This window comes from Vanrija albida (assembly GCF_041260175.1).
Source record: "Vanrija albida strain AlHP1 chromosome Unknown contig_1, whole genome shotgun sequence".
NCBI classification, from domain to species: domain Eukaryota; kingdom Fungi; phylum Basidiomycota; class Tremellomycetes; order Trichosporonales; family Trichosporonaceae; genus Vanrija; species Vanrija albida.
The window spans coordinates 1,308,792-1,323,762 of record NW_027191420.1 but is presented as its reverse complement, the minus strand read 5'-3'; the positions used below and the strand labels follow the sequence as shown (position 1 = coordinate 1,323,762).

At 66.1% G+C, this 14,971-nt stretch overlaps 9 protein-coding genes across 9 annotated transcripts; 4 read left to right on the top strand and 5 right to left on the bottom strand.

Moving 5' to 3' along the window:
- Positions 1 to 2,412: 2,412 nt before the first annotated feature.
- Q8F55_000561 (uncharacterized protein) lies at positions 2,413 to 2,834 on the bottom strand (the record flags this gene model as incomplete). Its single annotated transcript, XM_069349213.1, has 2 exons — positions 2,413 to 2,631; positions 2,706 to 2,834. The coding sequence occupies 2 exons, from the start codon at positions 2,832 to 2,834 to the stop codon at positions 2,413 to 2,415; spliced, it is 348 nt and encodes a 115-aa protein (XP_069212757.1).
- Positions 2,835 to 3,228: 394 nt separating this feature from the next.
- Q8F55_000560 (uncharacterized protein) lies at positions 3,229 to 4,381 on the bottom strand (the record flags this gene model as incomplete). The annotated part of the gene is made up of 3 exons (XM_069349212.1): positions 3,229 to 3,541; positions 3,595 to 4,085; positions 4,130 to 4,381. 3 exons carry the CDS (start codon positions 4,379 to 4,381, stop codon positions 3,229 to 3,231), a joined length of 1,056 nt encoding a protein of 351 aa, XP_069212756.1.
- A 1,857-nt stretch (positions 4,382 to 6,238) lies between these two features.
- Q8F55_000559 (uncharacterized protein) lies at positions 6,239 to 7,000 on the top strand (the record flags this gene model as incomplete). The annotated part of the gene is made up of 1 exon (XM_069349211.1): positions 6,239 to 7,000. One exon carries the CDS (start codon positions 6,239 to 6,241, stop codon positions 6,998 to 7,000), a length of 762 nt encoding a protein of 253 aa, XP_069212755.1.
- A 1,346-nt stretch (positions 7,001 to 8,346) lies between these two features.
- On the top strand, positions 8,347 to 10,135 carry Q8F55_000558 (uncharacterized protein; the record flags this gene model as incomplete). Its single annotated transcript, XM_069349210.1, has 7 exons — positions 8,347 to 8,685; positions 8,720 to 8,858; positions 8,913 to 9,046; positions 9,093 to 9,198; positions 9,238 to 9,698; positions 9,736 to 9,827; positions 9,865 to 10,135. 7 exons carry the CDS (start codon positions 8,347 to 8,349, stop codon positions 10,133 to 10,135), a joined length of 1,542 nt encoding a protein of 513 aa, XP_069212754.1.
- A 246-nt stretch (positions 10,136 to 10,381) lies between these two features.
- Positions 10,382 to 11,080, top strand: Q8F55_000557 (uncharacterized protein; the record flags this gene model as incomplete). Its single annotated transcript, XM_069349209.1, has 1 exon — positions 10,382 to 11,080. One exon carries the CDS (start codon positions 10,382 to 10,384, stop codon positions 11,078 to 11,080), a length of 699 nt encoding a protein of 232 aa, XP_069212753.1.
- A 24-nt stretch (positions 11,081 to 11,104) lies between these two features.
- On the bottom strand, positions 11,105 to 11,849 carry Q8F55_000556 (uncharacterized protein; the record flags this gene model as incomplete). Its single annotated transcript, XM_069349208.1, has 2 exons — positions 11,105 to 11,524; positions 11,559 to 11,849. 2 exons carry the CDS (start codon positions 11,847 to 11,849, stop codon positions 11,105 to 11,107), a joined length of 711 nt encoding a protein of 236 aa, XP_069212752.1.
- A 634-nt stretch (positions 11,850 to 12,483) lies between these two features.
- Positions 12,484 to 13,011, top strand: Q8F55_000555 (uncharacterized protein; the record flags this gene model as incomplete). Its single annotated transcript, XM_069349207.1, has 1 exon — positions 12,484 to 13,011. The coding sequence occupies one exon, from the start codon at positions 12,484 to 12,486 to the stop codon at positions 13,009 to 13,011; it is 528 nt and encodes a 175-aa protein (XP_069212751.1).
- A 317-nt stretch (positions 13,012 to 13,328) lies between these two features.
- Positions 13,329 to 13,677, bottom strand: Q8F55_000554 (uncharacterized protein; the record flags this gene model as incomplete). Its single annotated transcript, XM_069349206.1, has 2 exons — positions 13,329 to 13,493; positions 13,540 to 13,677. The coding sequence occupies 2 exons, from the start codon at positions 13,675 to 13,677 to the stop codon at positions 13,329 to 13,331; spliced, it is 303 nt and encodes a 100-aa protein (XP_069212750.1).
- Positions 13,678 to 14,121: 444 nt separating this feature from the next.
- Q8F55_000553 (uncharacterized protein) lies at positions 14,122 to 14,382 on the bottom strand (the record flags this gene model as incomplete). The annotated part of the gene is made up of 1 exon (XM_069349205.1): positions 14,122 to 14,382. The coding sequence occupies one exon, from the start codon at positions 14,380 to 14,382 to the stop codon at positions 14,122 to 14,124; it is 261 nt and encodes an 86-aa protein (XP_069212749.1).
- Between the last annotated feature and the right edge of the window lie 589 nt (positions 14,383 to 14,971).

Here is a 14,971-nt window from a genome sequence, read left to right as displayed (position 1 = left end):
CAAGTGGTCCGACCCTCGACGCGGCGGCAGTGCGTGAGAGACTGGTGGTGGTCAACGGCAATATCGGCGTGCCTGCGCCACGGAGTACCCCTCCAACCCTGCACTGCGCCCCCTCGCCCTGTCCCGCTGTTAGCGGCACGTAGGATGTATGTGTAATAGGTACGCACGTCGCGGCGCCAGCCGAGCCAAAGCACGAGCGCGCACAGGAGCGTGCAACCGAGGCTGGCGCCGAGCGCCGCACCGAACACTCGTCCGAGCGGGGCTGGCAGGGGCGCGGCCGGCGGCGAGGCTGGTGAGGATGGTGATGGCTCGGTCGTGCTCGTCGGCCCGAGGGGAACCGCACGGATAGTGTGTGCTAACAACACAAGGAGGGGAATCGACCAGCCTGTTGAGGAGGCCATTGTAAGACGAGGTGGACGAGAGGCTCGCCATCGCCGGTGTCCTTTAGTATACCCGTCTCTCTCGACGGGGCGGTGCGCAGCCCATGACGGGGAGCGGTGTGGAAGAGTAGTGTGCTGATAAACTGGTCTGCTGACGCGGGGACACAGACATGCGGCGCCGCCGATCGAGGGAGGCTGGAGGGGCTGTCACAGCATCCTGCGAGCCGGCCAGCCCTACTTATCCCAGTCCGGTGCTCTGTGCGTCGGGTGGTCAGCAGACTTGGAGACAAGGCCCGCCGCTCGACACAGTGCCAAGGCAGACGTCGGCGGCGATGCATTGTAAAGGAGATTGAGGCGACAAAACAATGCTCTGCAAACAACCGGCAGACAGGCCTACCGCCACAGATTGGGCCAGGCGGCGGTGCACGGCTGCCCTCGACGGCCACAGCATCGCTATGCATAGGATGGATCTGTCCGAGAATGAACAGCCTCGAGCAGGACTCTCGCTGGCGGTCTATGCATGCTGTTGGCAGCCGGCATCTGTCCGCCCTCCGAGCGCGTCGGAGCTCGCCGAGAGTGTGGAGTGCTCTCTATGTAGCTGCGTCTATTCTTCGCTATCGAGTAGGATGTGCACTGGACTGCCGTGCCGCCTCACGCACGTACCCCGGTGGCGGTGCCAACGGCGGCGTTGTGGTATGGGTGACGGGGCCGCACTCCCCCCCCCCCCGCCGTGGCCGACGTTCGACGTCTCACTCCTCATCGTCATGCCAACGGGTGTGTGTGCGGCGGTCTTGGTGCCGACGCCGACGCCGATGCCGGGTCGACCGTATGGTATGATGGGGCCACGCTCCGCCCGTCGTCGTCCTCGTCGTTCTCACTATCGCCGTCCGCCTTGTGCCGAGGCTCCTCCACCGCGCCCATCGCAGCCAGCTCGCTCTCGTCGTCCACCTTCGCAGTCCGGCGAACCAAACGGTGGACCCAGTGGTACTGGGGCGAGTCAGGTTCGGCCACGCGAGAGTGGAAGACCTACCACTACAATCCCGACGCCGATTACAACGCCAATGGCAAGGAGTATGAAAAAGATCCTCCAGGCCGTGCGAACGATGCTTTCGGCCATTGTCTCCCAAAACCAGGCTGCTTTCTGGAGCGCAGTCCGCTCGTCGATGGGTGAGGGAGCCGCCTCCCACAGCGTACCGTTGGCCTGAGTGTAGCTGGAAGGAGAGGGGACCTGCTGCCATAGCGTACCGTTGATGTACATGTAGCTAGTAGCATTGTCGACCGGCCTCCACCAGGTGCCGTTGATCTGGGTCGACGCGGGTGACGACTCTGGGGGTGGTTGGCCGACCAACGCCGCGACGAAGGTCATCACGAACCACACGACGAAGCAGCCCGCGAAGATTACTGCCGCTCGATCTGATGTTGTGTGTTGGTGTGACATTGTGTGTTGTTGAACATACGACAAGATGCTCGCTGGACGATATGTATCGACCGTCTCTGGCCTCCCTGCACCGCTTCTGGTCACCGCTTTCTGGTCACCTTGGTTTGAGACTCCGCTGCCCGTTTCGAAACCCCTTGCACAGTGAGGACCTAGGACCAGATGCATCAGTACCCGTCTCGCACAAGTGACGCTCGTCGGTGATCACTCATGTCGTGTGTTACTGGAGGGAGATGAGCCGGATTGCTCGAGGACATCAGGTGGCGTGCGCCAACGGCGGCGGTGCCACATCCTCGTTGTTGCCAAGTGGGGTAAGCCTCACGCCCCACGTATTCAAGACGGCCCCGGGATCGCCTGGCAGCCCCGACGATCGCCGTGTGTCGCCTACACAGATGCACGGTTTGGTGGTATCCCGGCTGCCATAAGCACATGGATCGCCACATGACAGCGCCACGGTCCGCCTCGAAGCTGCGATACGATACATGCAGTCTGATACACTATACACCAATGTCCTTGCCCTCACCGCGCCTACTAGCCACACACGTCGTGCTGGGCATGCCCTGCACCCTGGGCCCACAGCGGGTAGGCAGGCGCCGCCTACGAGGACGCGCCGCGCGCGCCATACGGGTTGTAGTAGCCCGCTGCGTGGCCCGCCGGGGGTGCCGACGCCGGCGCAGGGTAGGTCGGGTACGTGGGGTAGGGCTGCTGCGCGGGGTATCCGTATGTCATGTTGGGCTGGGGGAGCGGCGCGGGCATGGGTGGGGGGACATGGGCGTAGCTCGACTTTGAGCGGCGGCTGCGGCGGATGCACCAGCCCTGCGAGGTCAGCGGGGTCACGGGGCCGCACTCATAAGGCAGGAGATTGCGACGACGAGCAAGAAGACCCCCACCGCGATGCCGATCTTGGCACCGAGCGACAGGCCGTAGTCGTAGTCGTAGTAGTAGTACCGCGCGGAGAGGGGCGCGGCGCGCGCGGCGGGAGCGAGGGCGAGGATGGCGGCGGCGGCGACGGTGTACATGGTGGCGCTGGTGGTGGGAGAGTTGTGAGTCGCGTTAGCACTAGCTACCCTTATATCCCCCGGTCAGTGGCCATGCATCAGTTCCATGCAGTTGCAGCACTGCAACACAGCGTAAAGACAGAGTTAAATGCAGCCGATGCCAAGGCGCGACACCGGCACGGGCATCTCCCCAGGTGACCGCACCGCCGGTGGGCGGTGCTCCCAAGTGTCCGCTATCACACCGCCTCTATGGCCGAAACAAATCCCCCGCGCACCAACAAACACCGGACCCACTCTCGACTCCGCCTTACTCGAGATGGCGTGCGTACCAACGCGCGAAACGTCACATGCCACCGCGCGACCGATCAAAGTGTCCGTCGACTATGCTACACTACCCTTGCACTGCCCGCTCCACCTAGAAAGCCTTACCGACGCTCACTGGCCGTGCCGGAGCCGGAACCGGCGCCGTCAGACTCCTCCTGCCGCCCTCGCCCGGCTGGATGAACCGCGGCGGGTTGGCAAACGGGTTTGCTGGGTCGTTCTCCCGACTAGCGTACTGGGCCGGCGCGTGCCGTGCCTCGACGACTGGCCGGACCAGCGTCGGCTCGTGCGCCGACGTGAGCGTAGAGCGCGCCGACGCAGTGTCGTACGCGAACGGCCGCTCGTCAGAGTGCGTCTCGTCCGACATGAAATCCGCAGCCTCCTCCGAGCCGTACTGGTACCCGAGGCTGTCGCGCGTCGGTTGGCTAGGCGTTAGCGGGGCTCGATTATCACAACTCACCTGTCCTGGAAGCGCGGCGCCGGGGGCGACAGCGTGCTCGCGCTCACCGTGCTGTATGCGCTCACTGCGCTCTGTGCCGAGACCCGCTTGACCCGCTCCATCTCCTGCGGGCTGAGGGTCTGCCCCGGCGAGAGGTTGAGGTTGAGCTTTGGGCTCTCGGGCGTGAGGAGCCCGTTGTGGTCGACGTAGACGAACGTCTTGCCGGGCGGCGGCGTGCCGTGCGGGCTTGGGGAGCGGCCGCCGGCCGACGTCGAGCGGCTGTGCGTCGACAGCATCGACGACGACGGCTGGCGCCGGGGCGCGACGTGCTGCAGCGTGTTGAAGCTCGAGGCGCGGGAGCGCGCGCCGACCGTCGGCGAGAGCGTCGCGGCCGCCGCCTTCTCGCGGTCCGCGTCAAAGCTGCACGACGGGCTCGGCGCGTTGAGCAGCGCCTCGGCGTCCCGCCGCGCCTTTATTGATTGCCGTCGGCGCAGCAGCTTCTTGACGAACGGCTGGGCTAGTCAGTAGGCGCGCCGGAGGACGCGACGCAACTCACCACGGCCAGCATGACGACGATCAGCCCGCCGACGATACACGCCACAATCACACCGATGAGCGTGCCGTCCGCGAGCACCTTCTTCGGTGCCGAGGCGACGGGCACCCACACACCATTCCGCACATCGTAGGACGACGACCCGGTGAACGTCGCCTGGGTGAAGACTGAGTGTTTGGTCGGCTTGGCGGTGGGGGTCGCGGTCGACTCGGCCTCACGCGCTGGTCCTCCAGTCGTCGGAGTCACTGTCGCCATTGTCGTGTATCGGCGCGGTGCGAGCGAATTTCAAGCCTCAACGGCAGCGTCAGTATTGATGAGATGGAGAGATACTGCTGCCAAGGTTACAGCGCGTCAGCTTGGGCAAGCGAGCAGACCCAGCAAGGTCGCACCCCACCCCACCCTCCATGCTGACATCTTCCAAGCCGGGTCGATTGTTGACGTTGTTTTCTTCTGTCCCTAGCATGCAGCCGGGAAGGCGACAGCCACGCGTCTGCCGCCCCGCCTGTCAGTAAAGCGCGACATTACGTTGGGCAAAGGCATGACTGGCTTTGGCCTCTGGAGCGCGACTGTGAGTTGGGACGCGCCAGGGCCGCGGAAGCCGGCTTGGCCAGATCCTCGTGGCCAGGCGCGGGCGAACGGCCGCAGTCAGCCGCTCGACGCGGCGGAACACGACTTTGTCTCAGGCGCATCCCTGCGTCTGCCTTGATCTTCCTCTTCCCTCGCGCGTACGCAGGACACACGACCCCACATCCGACCGGCATAGGCAAGACGTAAACAAACAAGCCCGCACCAGCTCCACGGCGCGCAGTTGGCACCTCGAAACGTCTCCTGGTGCTACCATGGCTCTGTTGCCCTCAAGTCTAACGCAGGGCACGGCGCGACGCAACCTGCAGGACGGGTGGGGGACTGACATGGTGTGGGAGTCGGGACGCACGTCCACGCGTCGCCGCCTCCGCCAAGCGCTGCCGTCGGTGGTCTGCTCCGACGCGTCGGTCTTCGGCATGCGGGCGCGCCGTGCCCGCACGCGACTCATCACACGGGCTTGTCTTAAGGCGATGGACGCGATGGCCGCATGCCTCGAAGCCAGCCTGGAGTTGCCGTTGGCACTGGGCGGTCGCCCAATCGTCGCGCGCCCAATGCCGCTCGCGCCATCCGACACGTCGTTCTTCGTGCGCGTCCAGCCTCGGTCGGACCGCAGGTGCCGTCTCGCTCTTGCATCAGTCGAGCCGCGACCGCCTACCCCTTTCTCGTCGACACAGCCGAGCTCACCTGTCATGGCCTTACATCGCGTGTCTGAGGGCCTGCATGCGTCCCCGCGCCGAGCCGCGACTCACGCTCCAGTCTCACGCTCCAAGTCGTCGGGTGGGCGGCGAGGAATGACATGCTGACCACGCTGACGTCTGTTGGCTGTCCACTGCCTGACACCGGAGACAATCAAGATCAGGATGGCGGCGCCAGCGCGGAGGACGAGACCTCGAGCTCCTACATAGGATAACCCAGGCGCTCGGCCTGGCCGACTCGCGTGCGCAATCGACACTCATCCACTCGACACTGGAGACCCCGCCTTGTCAAAGTCCTTGCTCGCCGCCGCCTCTCCCCCTCCATATCCACCCCACCCCCGCACTCTCCAAACCTTCGTCGACCGAGGCCTAATGCCCGTGAGCTACGCTCCCGAGCTCAGACACGCCCTCATGCGGCCTGGCGTCGATCCCGATCTCGCCTGGTGTCGTGCACGTCCGGGAAGACAAGCTCGTGCATTCCCAGCCCGAACGTTATAGATCGCGGGTGATATACTAATCAGCGCCAGCGGCCTAGCGCTCCAACCCCCCTGGTCCACCACAACCTAATCTTGTTCCAGTGGGGCTGATCTATCTTTGACTCGCAAGCGCCGCCGCTTCTCCCGACGGCTCTGCATGTCATTGTCCCATGCAATCTGCCCTCGCTTGCGCTTGCGCTCCACCACCGCGTAGACAGACCACATGGTACGCATCGGCGAGCGCGCCGATGCTAGCGCGCATGATTAGTGACATCACGCTGTCGCCTGCCACACTGCGACGCATATAACCAGACCGTCCGCAGCACTCGGGTCGCACCTCACCAGGCCCCTACACCATGCTGCTCATCACCCTCGCCGCCGCCGCGCTCGCTGCCCCAGCCCTCGCCACGACCCCCGGCGCGTGGTTCAAAGTCCCCAGCGCCCCGGCCTCGGGCTTCGAGGCCGTCTCGGCGTCCTTCTACATCGACCCAGCGTCGAGCTGGACGACGGGCTACTACGCCGCGACGCAATGGAGCTTCCAGGGGCACGACGTGCTGTACTTTGGCCTGCAGCCGCGCTCGCGCGGCGACGGCAGCACGACCGGCCACCTCACGTACTCTGTCTTCGGGGCGGGCTCGCACGTCGGCGACACGCGGCAGTGCGCGCCCGGCGCCGACGGGGGCGACGGCGCGTCGTGCTGGCTCGATATCGACTTCTCCGCCGGGCGGTGGTACACCATCGACGTGGAGGTCGTGCAGCGCTCGCCCGACGGCAGCCGCCGCTGGAACGGCACGTTCGTCGACGACAAGGGCACGCGCACGTACATTGCGTCGTTTTGGACCGACAAGTCGTACGGCGCGCTCGGGCCAAACGTCGCCCAGTGGCTCGAGTACTACCCCTTCAACGGTGGAACCCAGGTGCCGGCCGAGCGCGAGTGCCAGCCGTGGTTCAAGATCCTGTTCGGCAAGCCCACGGTCCCCGGCCAGACGGCTGTCGGCGTGAGCCTCAACAAGGGGGCGATCGATGACAAGTGCGCGGTTGCGCACGGGCAGAACAACTACATCAGCGAGTGGACCGAGAACGGGTCGCTCTTGGTCACGGCTGGCATCTTCAGCTGAGCCCGCCTGCTATCAGTGACATGAGTACGAAAGACTTCGAGTAGAGACAGACATAAGCATGTGTGGTACGCGCCTCGACGGGCCCGGTCGCCGTCAACACCGTCTCTGCTCACAGGCAACCCTCGCAAGTCAGTCAGCGAGCGTTGGCGACGGGGTGGTTGCAGATGAGACCGACGAGTCGATGGGAGGGAGGGTGCAAATGAGCAATGATATGGGCGCTGCCGACTTCTAAACATTGTCGGCGAGTGTTGAGGTCGCCGTTAGTGCGTGCATCGCCCAAGCGCTGATGCGAAGCGCACACCGCGTTTCCAGGAGAGCTGGTGCCTGCCTCCTTCCTGGAGGCGGCACGCTTCCCGGGGCCGCACCTGGGGTACGTCATCCCCGAAGCTAGAGTGCACTGCTTGCCCTGGAGTCTGGGCGCGAGGCAGGCTGCTTGGATGATTCCCAACAGCTGGCCGATCTCCCCCCCCCCCCCCTTCAATGCTCTAGGTCCACTCTGCTTCCAGACGGGAAGCTGGCGGCGCGCAAGGGTGGGTGGGGTGGCACCTGCACGTACACGAGCCACTCGTGCCGTCATCCGTCGCGACCCAGACACTTGGGTTTGTGTCCGACTTTGCGTTCGTCTGACTCTACGCATCCATCCCGACCTCTGGCGTAGGCGTGGTGCACTGCGATGCATGCCCCGTCCACGTGTCGCCGCCCCGGCTGCACGACAGACGCACTGGCTCCAGCACCCACTGCCGCGGATACGAAGAGAAGCATGGCGGGGCGTCGGTGTGGCGTGGCGTCGGAGACGAGTAGAGTTTATTTACCCTTGAGCGAGATTTGAGCCTATCTTTGTTCAAGCCAGTACGGTGGTGAAACGTCCCGACGGCAGCGTGCGTACGTGCAGTGCGTACGCAACCTTACTTGCACTCGTCAACCTTGCCTTACCGCGAACGAAATGAGACGGGTTCCAGAGCCGGAGGGAGGTGCATGGGTGACGGCCGGCCAGGGGCCAAGGTTCGGGGCCGGCCGTGCGTGCGATCTGCAAACCTCAGAACAAGCAAGAGCTTGAGACGGGGAGCGCCGTGTCGACAATGGTTGGGGCAGCTCAAGCTCGGGCCGCTGCTTCGCCGCGTGTTCTGCCCCGCTGGAACAAGCCTCGAGGCGGGGCGAGGAGGGGCCGGTGCGCCGCGCCGCTTCCTTGCTTCCTGGGCCGCGCACCCAATGCATTGCCTGGTGGGTGCACGTACCAATATGATTTCCGAGCAGCTGCACGTCCTCGTAACTGAATCATTTCTCTCGCCATCTAGCGAGCGCCCCTCAAAAGCAGCGCAGCTGGACCGCGCCAAACCACCTCCGTCATGACTCGGCGCTCGGCCCGCGCCCTCATCGCCTACCTGGCCGCGAGCATCGTCGTCGGGCTGCTCTTCCTCTCGTCGCCGGGCGGCCGCGGGTACAGCTGGCGAAACGAGGATGCGCGCCGCCCCTCCGCCAGCACCGACGCCAGAGCACACGCGCTCCGGCAGCTCACGGCCGTCAAGAGCCCCGACCCAGAGTACAGGAAGGACCAGCCTCGCCAGAACTGGGCCCACACCGCCGCCGAGGGCTTCGACAGCGGGCACATGTGGTACTCTGAGACCAAGCTGCGCGAGCTCACGGCCTGTGCGGTGCGCAACGACTGCCACCCGAACGCTTACAAGGTGGGCTGTGGAGGGGGGGCGCGCTGACAGCCAGGTCGTCATCTTTTCCGGGTGGTACTGCCATACGACGTTCTTCCGCAACTTTGCAGCGGGAGAGGCGACGTGGTGCAACTCGATGAGGAACTCGCTCGACCGACAGGGCTACACCGTGCTGCTTGCGCGCGACAACCATGGTGAGTAGGGCGTGGGCAGAGCTGGTCGGCAGGGTCGAGGCTTACACAGCACAGAGTATGCCTACCACCTCTACCGCCAGATCCCCGACCTCGTCGTCGCTGTCATCGGCGACACGCGCAACGGCCACGGCGACTTTGCCGACTTCTTCAAGACCAAGGAGCGGCCCGACGGCATCCCGGCGTGGAAGGTGAGTCGGGACTTGCCCGTGCGCCGAGCTATGGCTGACACCCTAGTTCTTCCACTTTGGCTTCTTCGGGACGAGGGACACGACCATTGTCGGCAACAAGTGGGTCGTGCACGCCCTGCCCGAGTGGAAGGACTACAAGGGCCAGGAGGCCTGTGAGTGTCCCGCGCCCGAGCTGGCTGCTAACCCAGCAGCCTGGACATATCTGGGGTACGACCTGCCCCTAGCCGACCCCAAGGAGGTTGTTCCCTTCCACGAGCGGCCGCACCGCGTCTGGATCCTGGCCAAGGACGTGTCGTACTTCTACGACAACGGCGAGCTGCTTCCCTGGCCGCTCGAGTTCTTCGAGCGCGCAGACAAGGAGCTCAAGCAGCGGTGGCCCGACTTTGAGTTTGTCGGCTCGTTCAACGACAAGCGGTACATCATCACCCAGCACGCCAAGGACAAGGACGCGCCGAAGAAGACGCCCCGCGCGCAGCCCAAGGGCATCGTGGCGCTCGGCGGTAAAGTCGGCGGCGAGGAGGGCACGTCGCTGGACGCGGCTGGCTTCCGGCGCGAGCTGGCAAACTCGCGCGTGCTCCTCGGCATAGGCCGCCCGACCGTCAGCCCAAGCCCGTACCAGGCGTTCATGCTCGGTGTGCCCTTTATCAATCCAGTGAGTGGGCCCAGCCCTGGCCCTCGCTCACGTCCAGTACATCCCCGCGCACGGCGACCCCGACGGCACGGGGCACCAGAGGACGTGGCACTGGACCCAGCACGACTCGCTACACTTTGAGGAGCCTCCGTGAGTCGCACCCGCCCCTCCCGCTGACGACGACCAGCTACGTGTACAACGTGCGTCGGCGGTCGTACGAGGCGTTCCTCGACGCCATCATCCGCGCGATGGAGACCGAGGCGCCGCCCAAGCGCATGGAGTGGATCACCGAGGAGGCGCAGGACCGGCGCATGCGCGAGTTCATGGAGTTTGACTGGCGCTCGCTGGCGGCCGAGATCCTCGAGCAGCGCCTGGCCGGCAACGAGACGCAGCACGGCAAGGGGCCGTGGATCGAGCAGCGCTATATCCCGGAGAAGCCTGGGATCTTTGAGCTATAGTAATGTCGCGGGACACTGATGAGGCGTGTGCGCGGCCGGCCCGAGCTTGACGTTGTAGATAACATAGACACGAGACACGAGCATGCATGAGCAGAGCAGTGGACGATTGATGCAGATCCTCGCTCGCAGCTTGTTTGGTCCCGCCGGCATAAGCCGACGCCGACGACGCCGCGTGGGGCCGACTGGGGCCGCCGACGACACCATGCCCGAGCTAGCCATCGCCGACTCTCTTCACCCCACACCACAATGACAAGACAGGACGCGCCGGCGCCGGCGCCGTCCGCTCGCCCCTCCCCCGGCCCCGCGCCGATCCTAATCACGGGCTTCGAGCCGTTCGGGGGGGACAGCACGAACCCGTCCCTCGAGGCGGCGCGGCGCGCCGTCGCCCTCCTCAACGAGGACGGGACCCCCGCCGTCTTCCTCGAGGTGCCGTGCGTCTTCGCGACGGCCGGTGCCATAGTATCCGCCGAGGCCGAGCGCATCGGCGCCCGCATCGTCATCTGCGCGGGGCTCGCGGGCAACCGCCGCGCCATCAGCCTCGAGCGCATCGCCGTCAACCTGAACGACGCGCGCATCGCCGACAACGCCGGCGCGCAGCCCGTCGACGAGCCCGTCCTCCCCGGCCCGCTGGCCCTCGCCACCCGCCTGCCTGTCAAGCGCGCGCTCCGCGCCCTCCGCGCCGCGCGTATCCCCGCCGAGCTCTCCCTCACCGCCGGGACATTCGTGTGCAACGCGCTCTTCTACCACACGCTCGCGACGCTCCCCGAGTCCACGCCGACCGGGTTCGTGCACGTGCCCCTCGCGGTTGAGATGGGCGTCGATAAGCAGGCGCGCGCGCTCGCCATCGTCGCGCGCGAGACGGCCGCCGCGCTCGAGGAGGCCGGCGTCGCTGGCGTAGCTGGCGCCGTGCCTGACCTGCGATACGCGGCCGGCATCGAGAGCTAGGTACACATGCATACTATACAACGATTAGCGGGGGGTCGGCGGCACCGAGTCGTACGGCGGCAGCTGCTCGCTGTGCGCGGCTGAGGGCTGGCGCGCGAGCCGCGCCGGCGGGGGCGGGGGAGCTGGCGGGGATGGCGACGGCGTCGGCGCGGGCCCCGCTGCTGCGGCGGCCGCGGGGTACACCATGGGCGCGGGCGCGCCCCAAGCCGGGTCAGGCATCCAGTAGCGCTCTCCCCCGTCGTGCGGGCGGAGCAGCGGCACGTCGCGCACGTCGCGTGTGTCGTCGAGGGCCTTGTGTTTCTTCCTCCGGACGGCGTGCAGGCTCTTGACCCAGTCGACGACGAGGTCGGCGCCGCCACCGTAGCTCCGCGCCGCGCCGAGCCGCCGCTCGCGCGCCAGGTGCCGCCGGTACTTTGCGTAGTTTGTGCAGGGGAGGCACGTGAACTGGTGTCAGAGGGGGGTGGCGGGGGTGGCTCACCAGGATCCACATGAGGAAGACGGCGACGGCGGCGACGGGGATGAGCCAGTACCACGACTTCACGAAGAAACCCCAGAAGCCGGCCCAGGCGCGGCACCCGCCGCCGCAGGTGCTCTTCGGGCTGGGCGTCGCGCTGCGCGTCGCCGTCGCCGACGCAGAGGTGCGGCTCGCGCTGCTGCTCGTCCTGCTGGCTGTGATGGTTGTGCTCGTTGTGCTCGACGAAGCAGGCTGCTGCGGCAGCGCGGCCGCAAGAGCAGCCAGGGCCAAGGTGGTGAGTATCGTGGTGGCCATGGGTGTGTGGATGCATCACAGCATCAGTGCTGGCTAGATATCCGCTGCGCGTGAGCACGTTGTTGTTGCACGACCAGTCGAGTCGCGGCGGGCGGCGCGCCAAGCAACCCGGGCCAGCCAGCAGCCGCGGAATACCGTACAGCCAGCGCCACCGACCCACCGCCTCGGCCTAGCGCTGCACAGACTTGGACGCCGGCGCGCGAGGTCCGATGGCGTCGGGCGTGGCGAACAGCGCCAGATGCTTGCTCTTGTACCGCCCGATGCGTGCGATGCGATGCACGCAGCGCCGCACGCATGTCTTATCTATCGGCTGGCTTCAGGTCGAGTCGGCCTCGCCGGATCTTGCCGCAGCGACGCAGATGCCGACAACCCCGGCGACGGTAGTGCTGGACGCGCCGTCGGCCTTGAGGCATCGTGCGAGCGCATGGCGGCGCCGAGGAAGTGAGCTCGGTGAAGCCCTCGGCGACATCACCGAGCCCCCGTCGCCGCCGCGCATCGGCCGCACCGGCTCCCCTCGGCTCCGCCGTCACCACGCGGTGACGTCCGGCCCTGACGTCAAGCCGAAGTCAAGGCATCCATAAAGTCGATTCCACTCCACTTTTACAACCTCAACCCCCTCAACATACCCACCCCCATGAGCATCGCCACGGCCCGCTTCACCATCGCCCCGCTCACCTCGGCCGACCGGGAGGCGTTCACGGCGTACCGCGCGACCGAGGACACGGCGCGCTACCAGGGCTGGGAGGCGACCTACAGCGTGGCCGACGCCGACGCCCTCATCGCCGGGCAGCCGGCCTCCTTCCCGCCGCCAGAGGACGGGTGGCTCCAGCTCGCGGTGCACGAGGGCGGCGTGCTCGTCGGCGACGTCGCCGTGCACACGACGTCCCAGCCCGACACGTACGAGGTGGGCGTGACGGTTGCGCCGGGCCACCAGAGGCGCGGGGTCGCCAAGGAGGCGCTCAGCGCCGTCGTCGACGTCCTCTTCGACCGGCACAGCGCACACCGCGTCACGGCTGAGACGGACGCGCGCAACGACGCCGTCGGGGCCCTGCTCAAGGCGATCGGGTTCACGCACGAGGGCCGCGCGCGCGAGGCAGACTTCTTCAAGGGCGAGTGGGTCACCCTCGACTCGTGGGCCATGCTCGCTAGCGACAGGCGATGAGGTCGGCACGCGGCACATGACGACACGGACGGCACATCGATACATCACATGCATGGTCTACGGGCTGCGGGGGTGGGTCCAGCGGACGCCGGTGGTGCCGGAGTTGGGGCGGAGGGCGGAAGGGGCCCCGACACGCTGTGCCGCTCCCCAGCACTGCGCCACGATCACGACGAGGAGTAACAGCGCCATCGGGTATGGAGGCGGCAGCTGTTCACACGCGACGGCACTGGCCCTCCGCGATGGCGCGCTGCCGACACGAACACGGGCCGAGCGCCGGCCCGCGCGCGGGCCTGCTCACCAAGGCACCCTTGCATCAGCTATCGTGCCTCCGGTATCACAGAGTACGGTGGCGGCGGGACCGGCGGCGGCGTCGGCGGGGCGTACGCCGGCGCCGGTGTAACGTGCCCGGCGGTGACAGTGGTGGTGGCAGCGGCAGCGGTGGTCGGCAGCACCGTGGGCGGCCTGTTCAGCCGCAAGATTTTCTGGCAGGTCAGCACTTGCCTGGCCAGCCCCCGGCCGACGACCCACCTTCATGAGGAGGCCAACGACGATGAAGAGGACCAAGATGCCGATCATGACGGGGACCAATGTCCCCGGGCCGGGGCGGGGCTGCTGCGCGTACGCGGGGGTGACGGCGGCGGCGAGGGCGACGAGGAGTTGCAGCATGGTGCGGGGGCTGCTGGTGGGCTGCGCGGTGGTGCGGCAGCGCTGGGCGGGTATATGTACACCCCGCTCTGGCTCGCTCGGGCTGGTGCCGAGCTGTGCACGCTCTGTGCGTCGCGAATCACGACGCGCCCACCACCACAGGCACGGAGACCGTGAACCGGTGCTCTTTGGCACATGGGTGCGCGTGCGTGCGGCGCGGCGCGGACTGTGGCGCGGTGAGGCAAAGGTACAAATACACACGCGTACTGGGGGCGGCGCGGCCTCGTGCTGGGGTCGTTCTCGGGGCAGTTGCGCTCGCTACAGATATCCGTGCATGAGTGTTCTGGCTATGGATTGGCGGTCGCGGAGATGTGAGAGCCGAATCATGGAGTACGGTCGAGACCCAAATGTTCGCCACCACGCCGCCGTCCGAACAGCGACGGAGCAGCCAGCGGCCGGCCCGATTCACGCCAAGCAGCACTGCCTGATGCGGCCCTGGTCCATCAGCAGGGCTTGCCACGTACCCGTCTGTACCTTGTTACACTGGTAGATGGTGAAACCGAGTATGAACAGCATAAGAGAGCCACAGACCCCGACGATGGCGTAAAGCTCGAGCTTGCCCTTGTGATCCTTTTGATCCTGCTCAGCCTTGTCGTCCTGCTGGGCCAGCGCGGTTGTGGCGAGGGTGAGGAGGAGGAGGGGGAGTGGCGAGAGCATCGTGAGCATGGTGTGGTGTTGTTGTGCCGGGTTGTTGTGGCCGAGTGGGGCATATATACCCCTCGTTACCATCTTCATTGCCGTGCTGGCTGCTGCCACTCCCGGACAAGCCGCGCTTTACAGATACGCTTTGTGCACGCGAAGGCCATATTCGTGAAAGCGTTGCGCATGTGATGCCTATAATTGCATGCACGGATACCACGAAGGAACGTGCATGGCGGAACTCGTGCAGAGCTGCGCCTGATGTTGGACTGGGGCGCAGAGTGAGGTCGCACGCTCGCCACAGCCACACGCGTACCTATCTTCATCGTTAGGCTAGCTCTACACTGGGGGGTAGCACCGTTGAAGTCCTAGTCTGGGAGTGAGTGATCGAGGAGGAACCCTGGCATGCTTCTTCATGGCGCGAGACGAGCAGTGCATTCTCGCACTGTAGTATCGGTGCAGCTATCCTCGCCACCTCTCGCGCTCCTTCCCCACCCGGACAATACAGATTTCGCTACGGAGAGCGTCGACACCCCTGATGCTGAGATACACGAGGTGGAGGTATGCCGATCACGGAAATGCAACGCTCAACCAAGGCATACGCTGCGCTACTGCA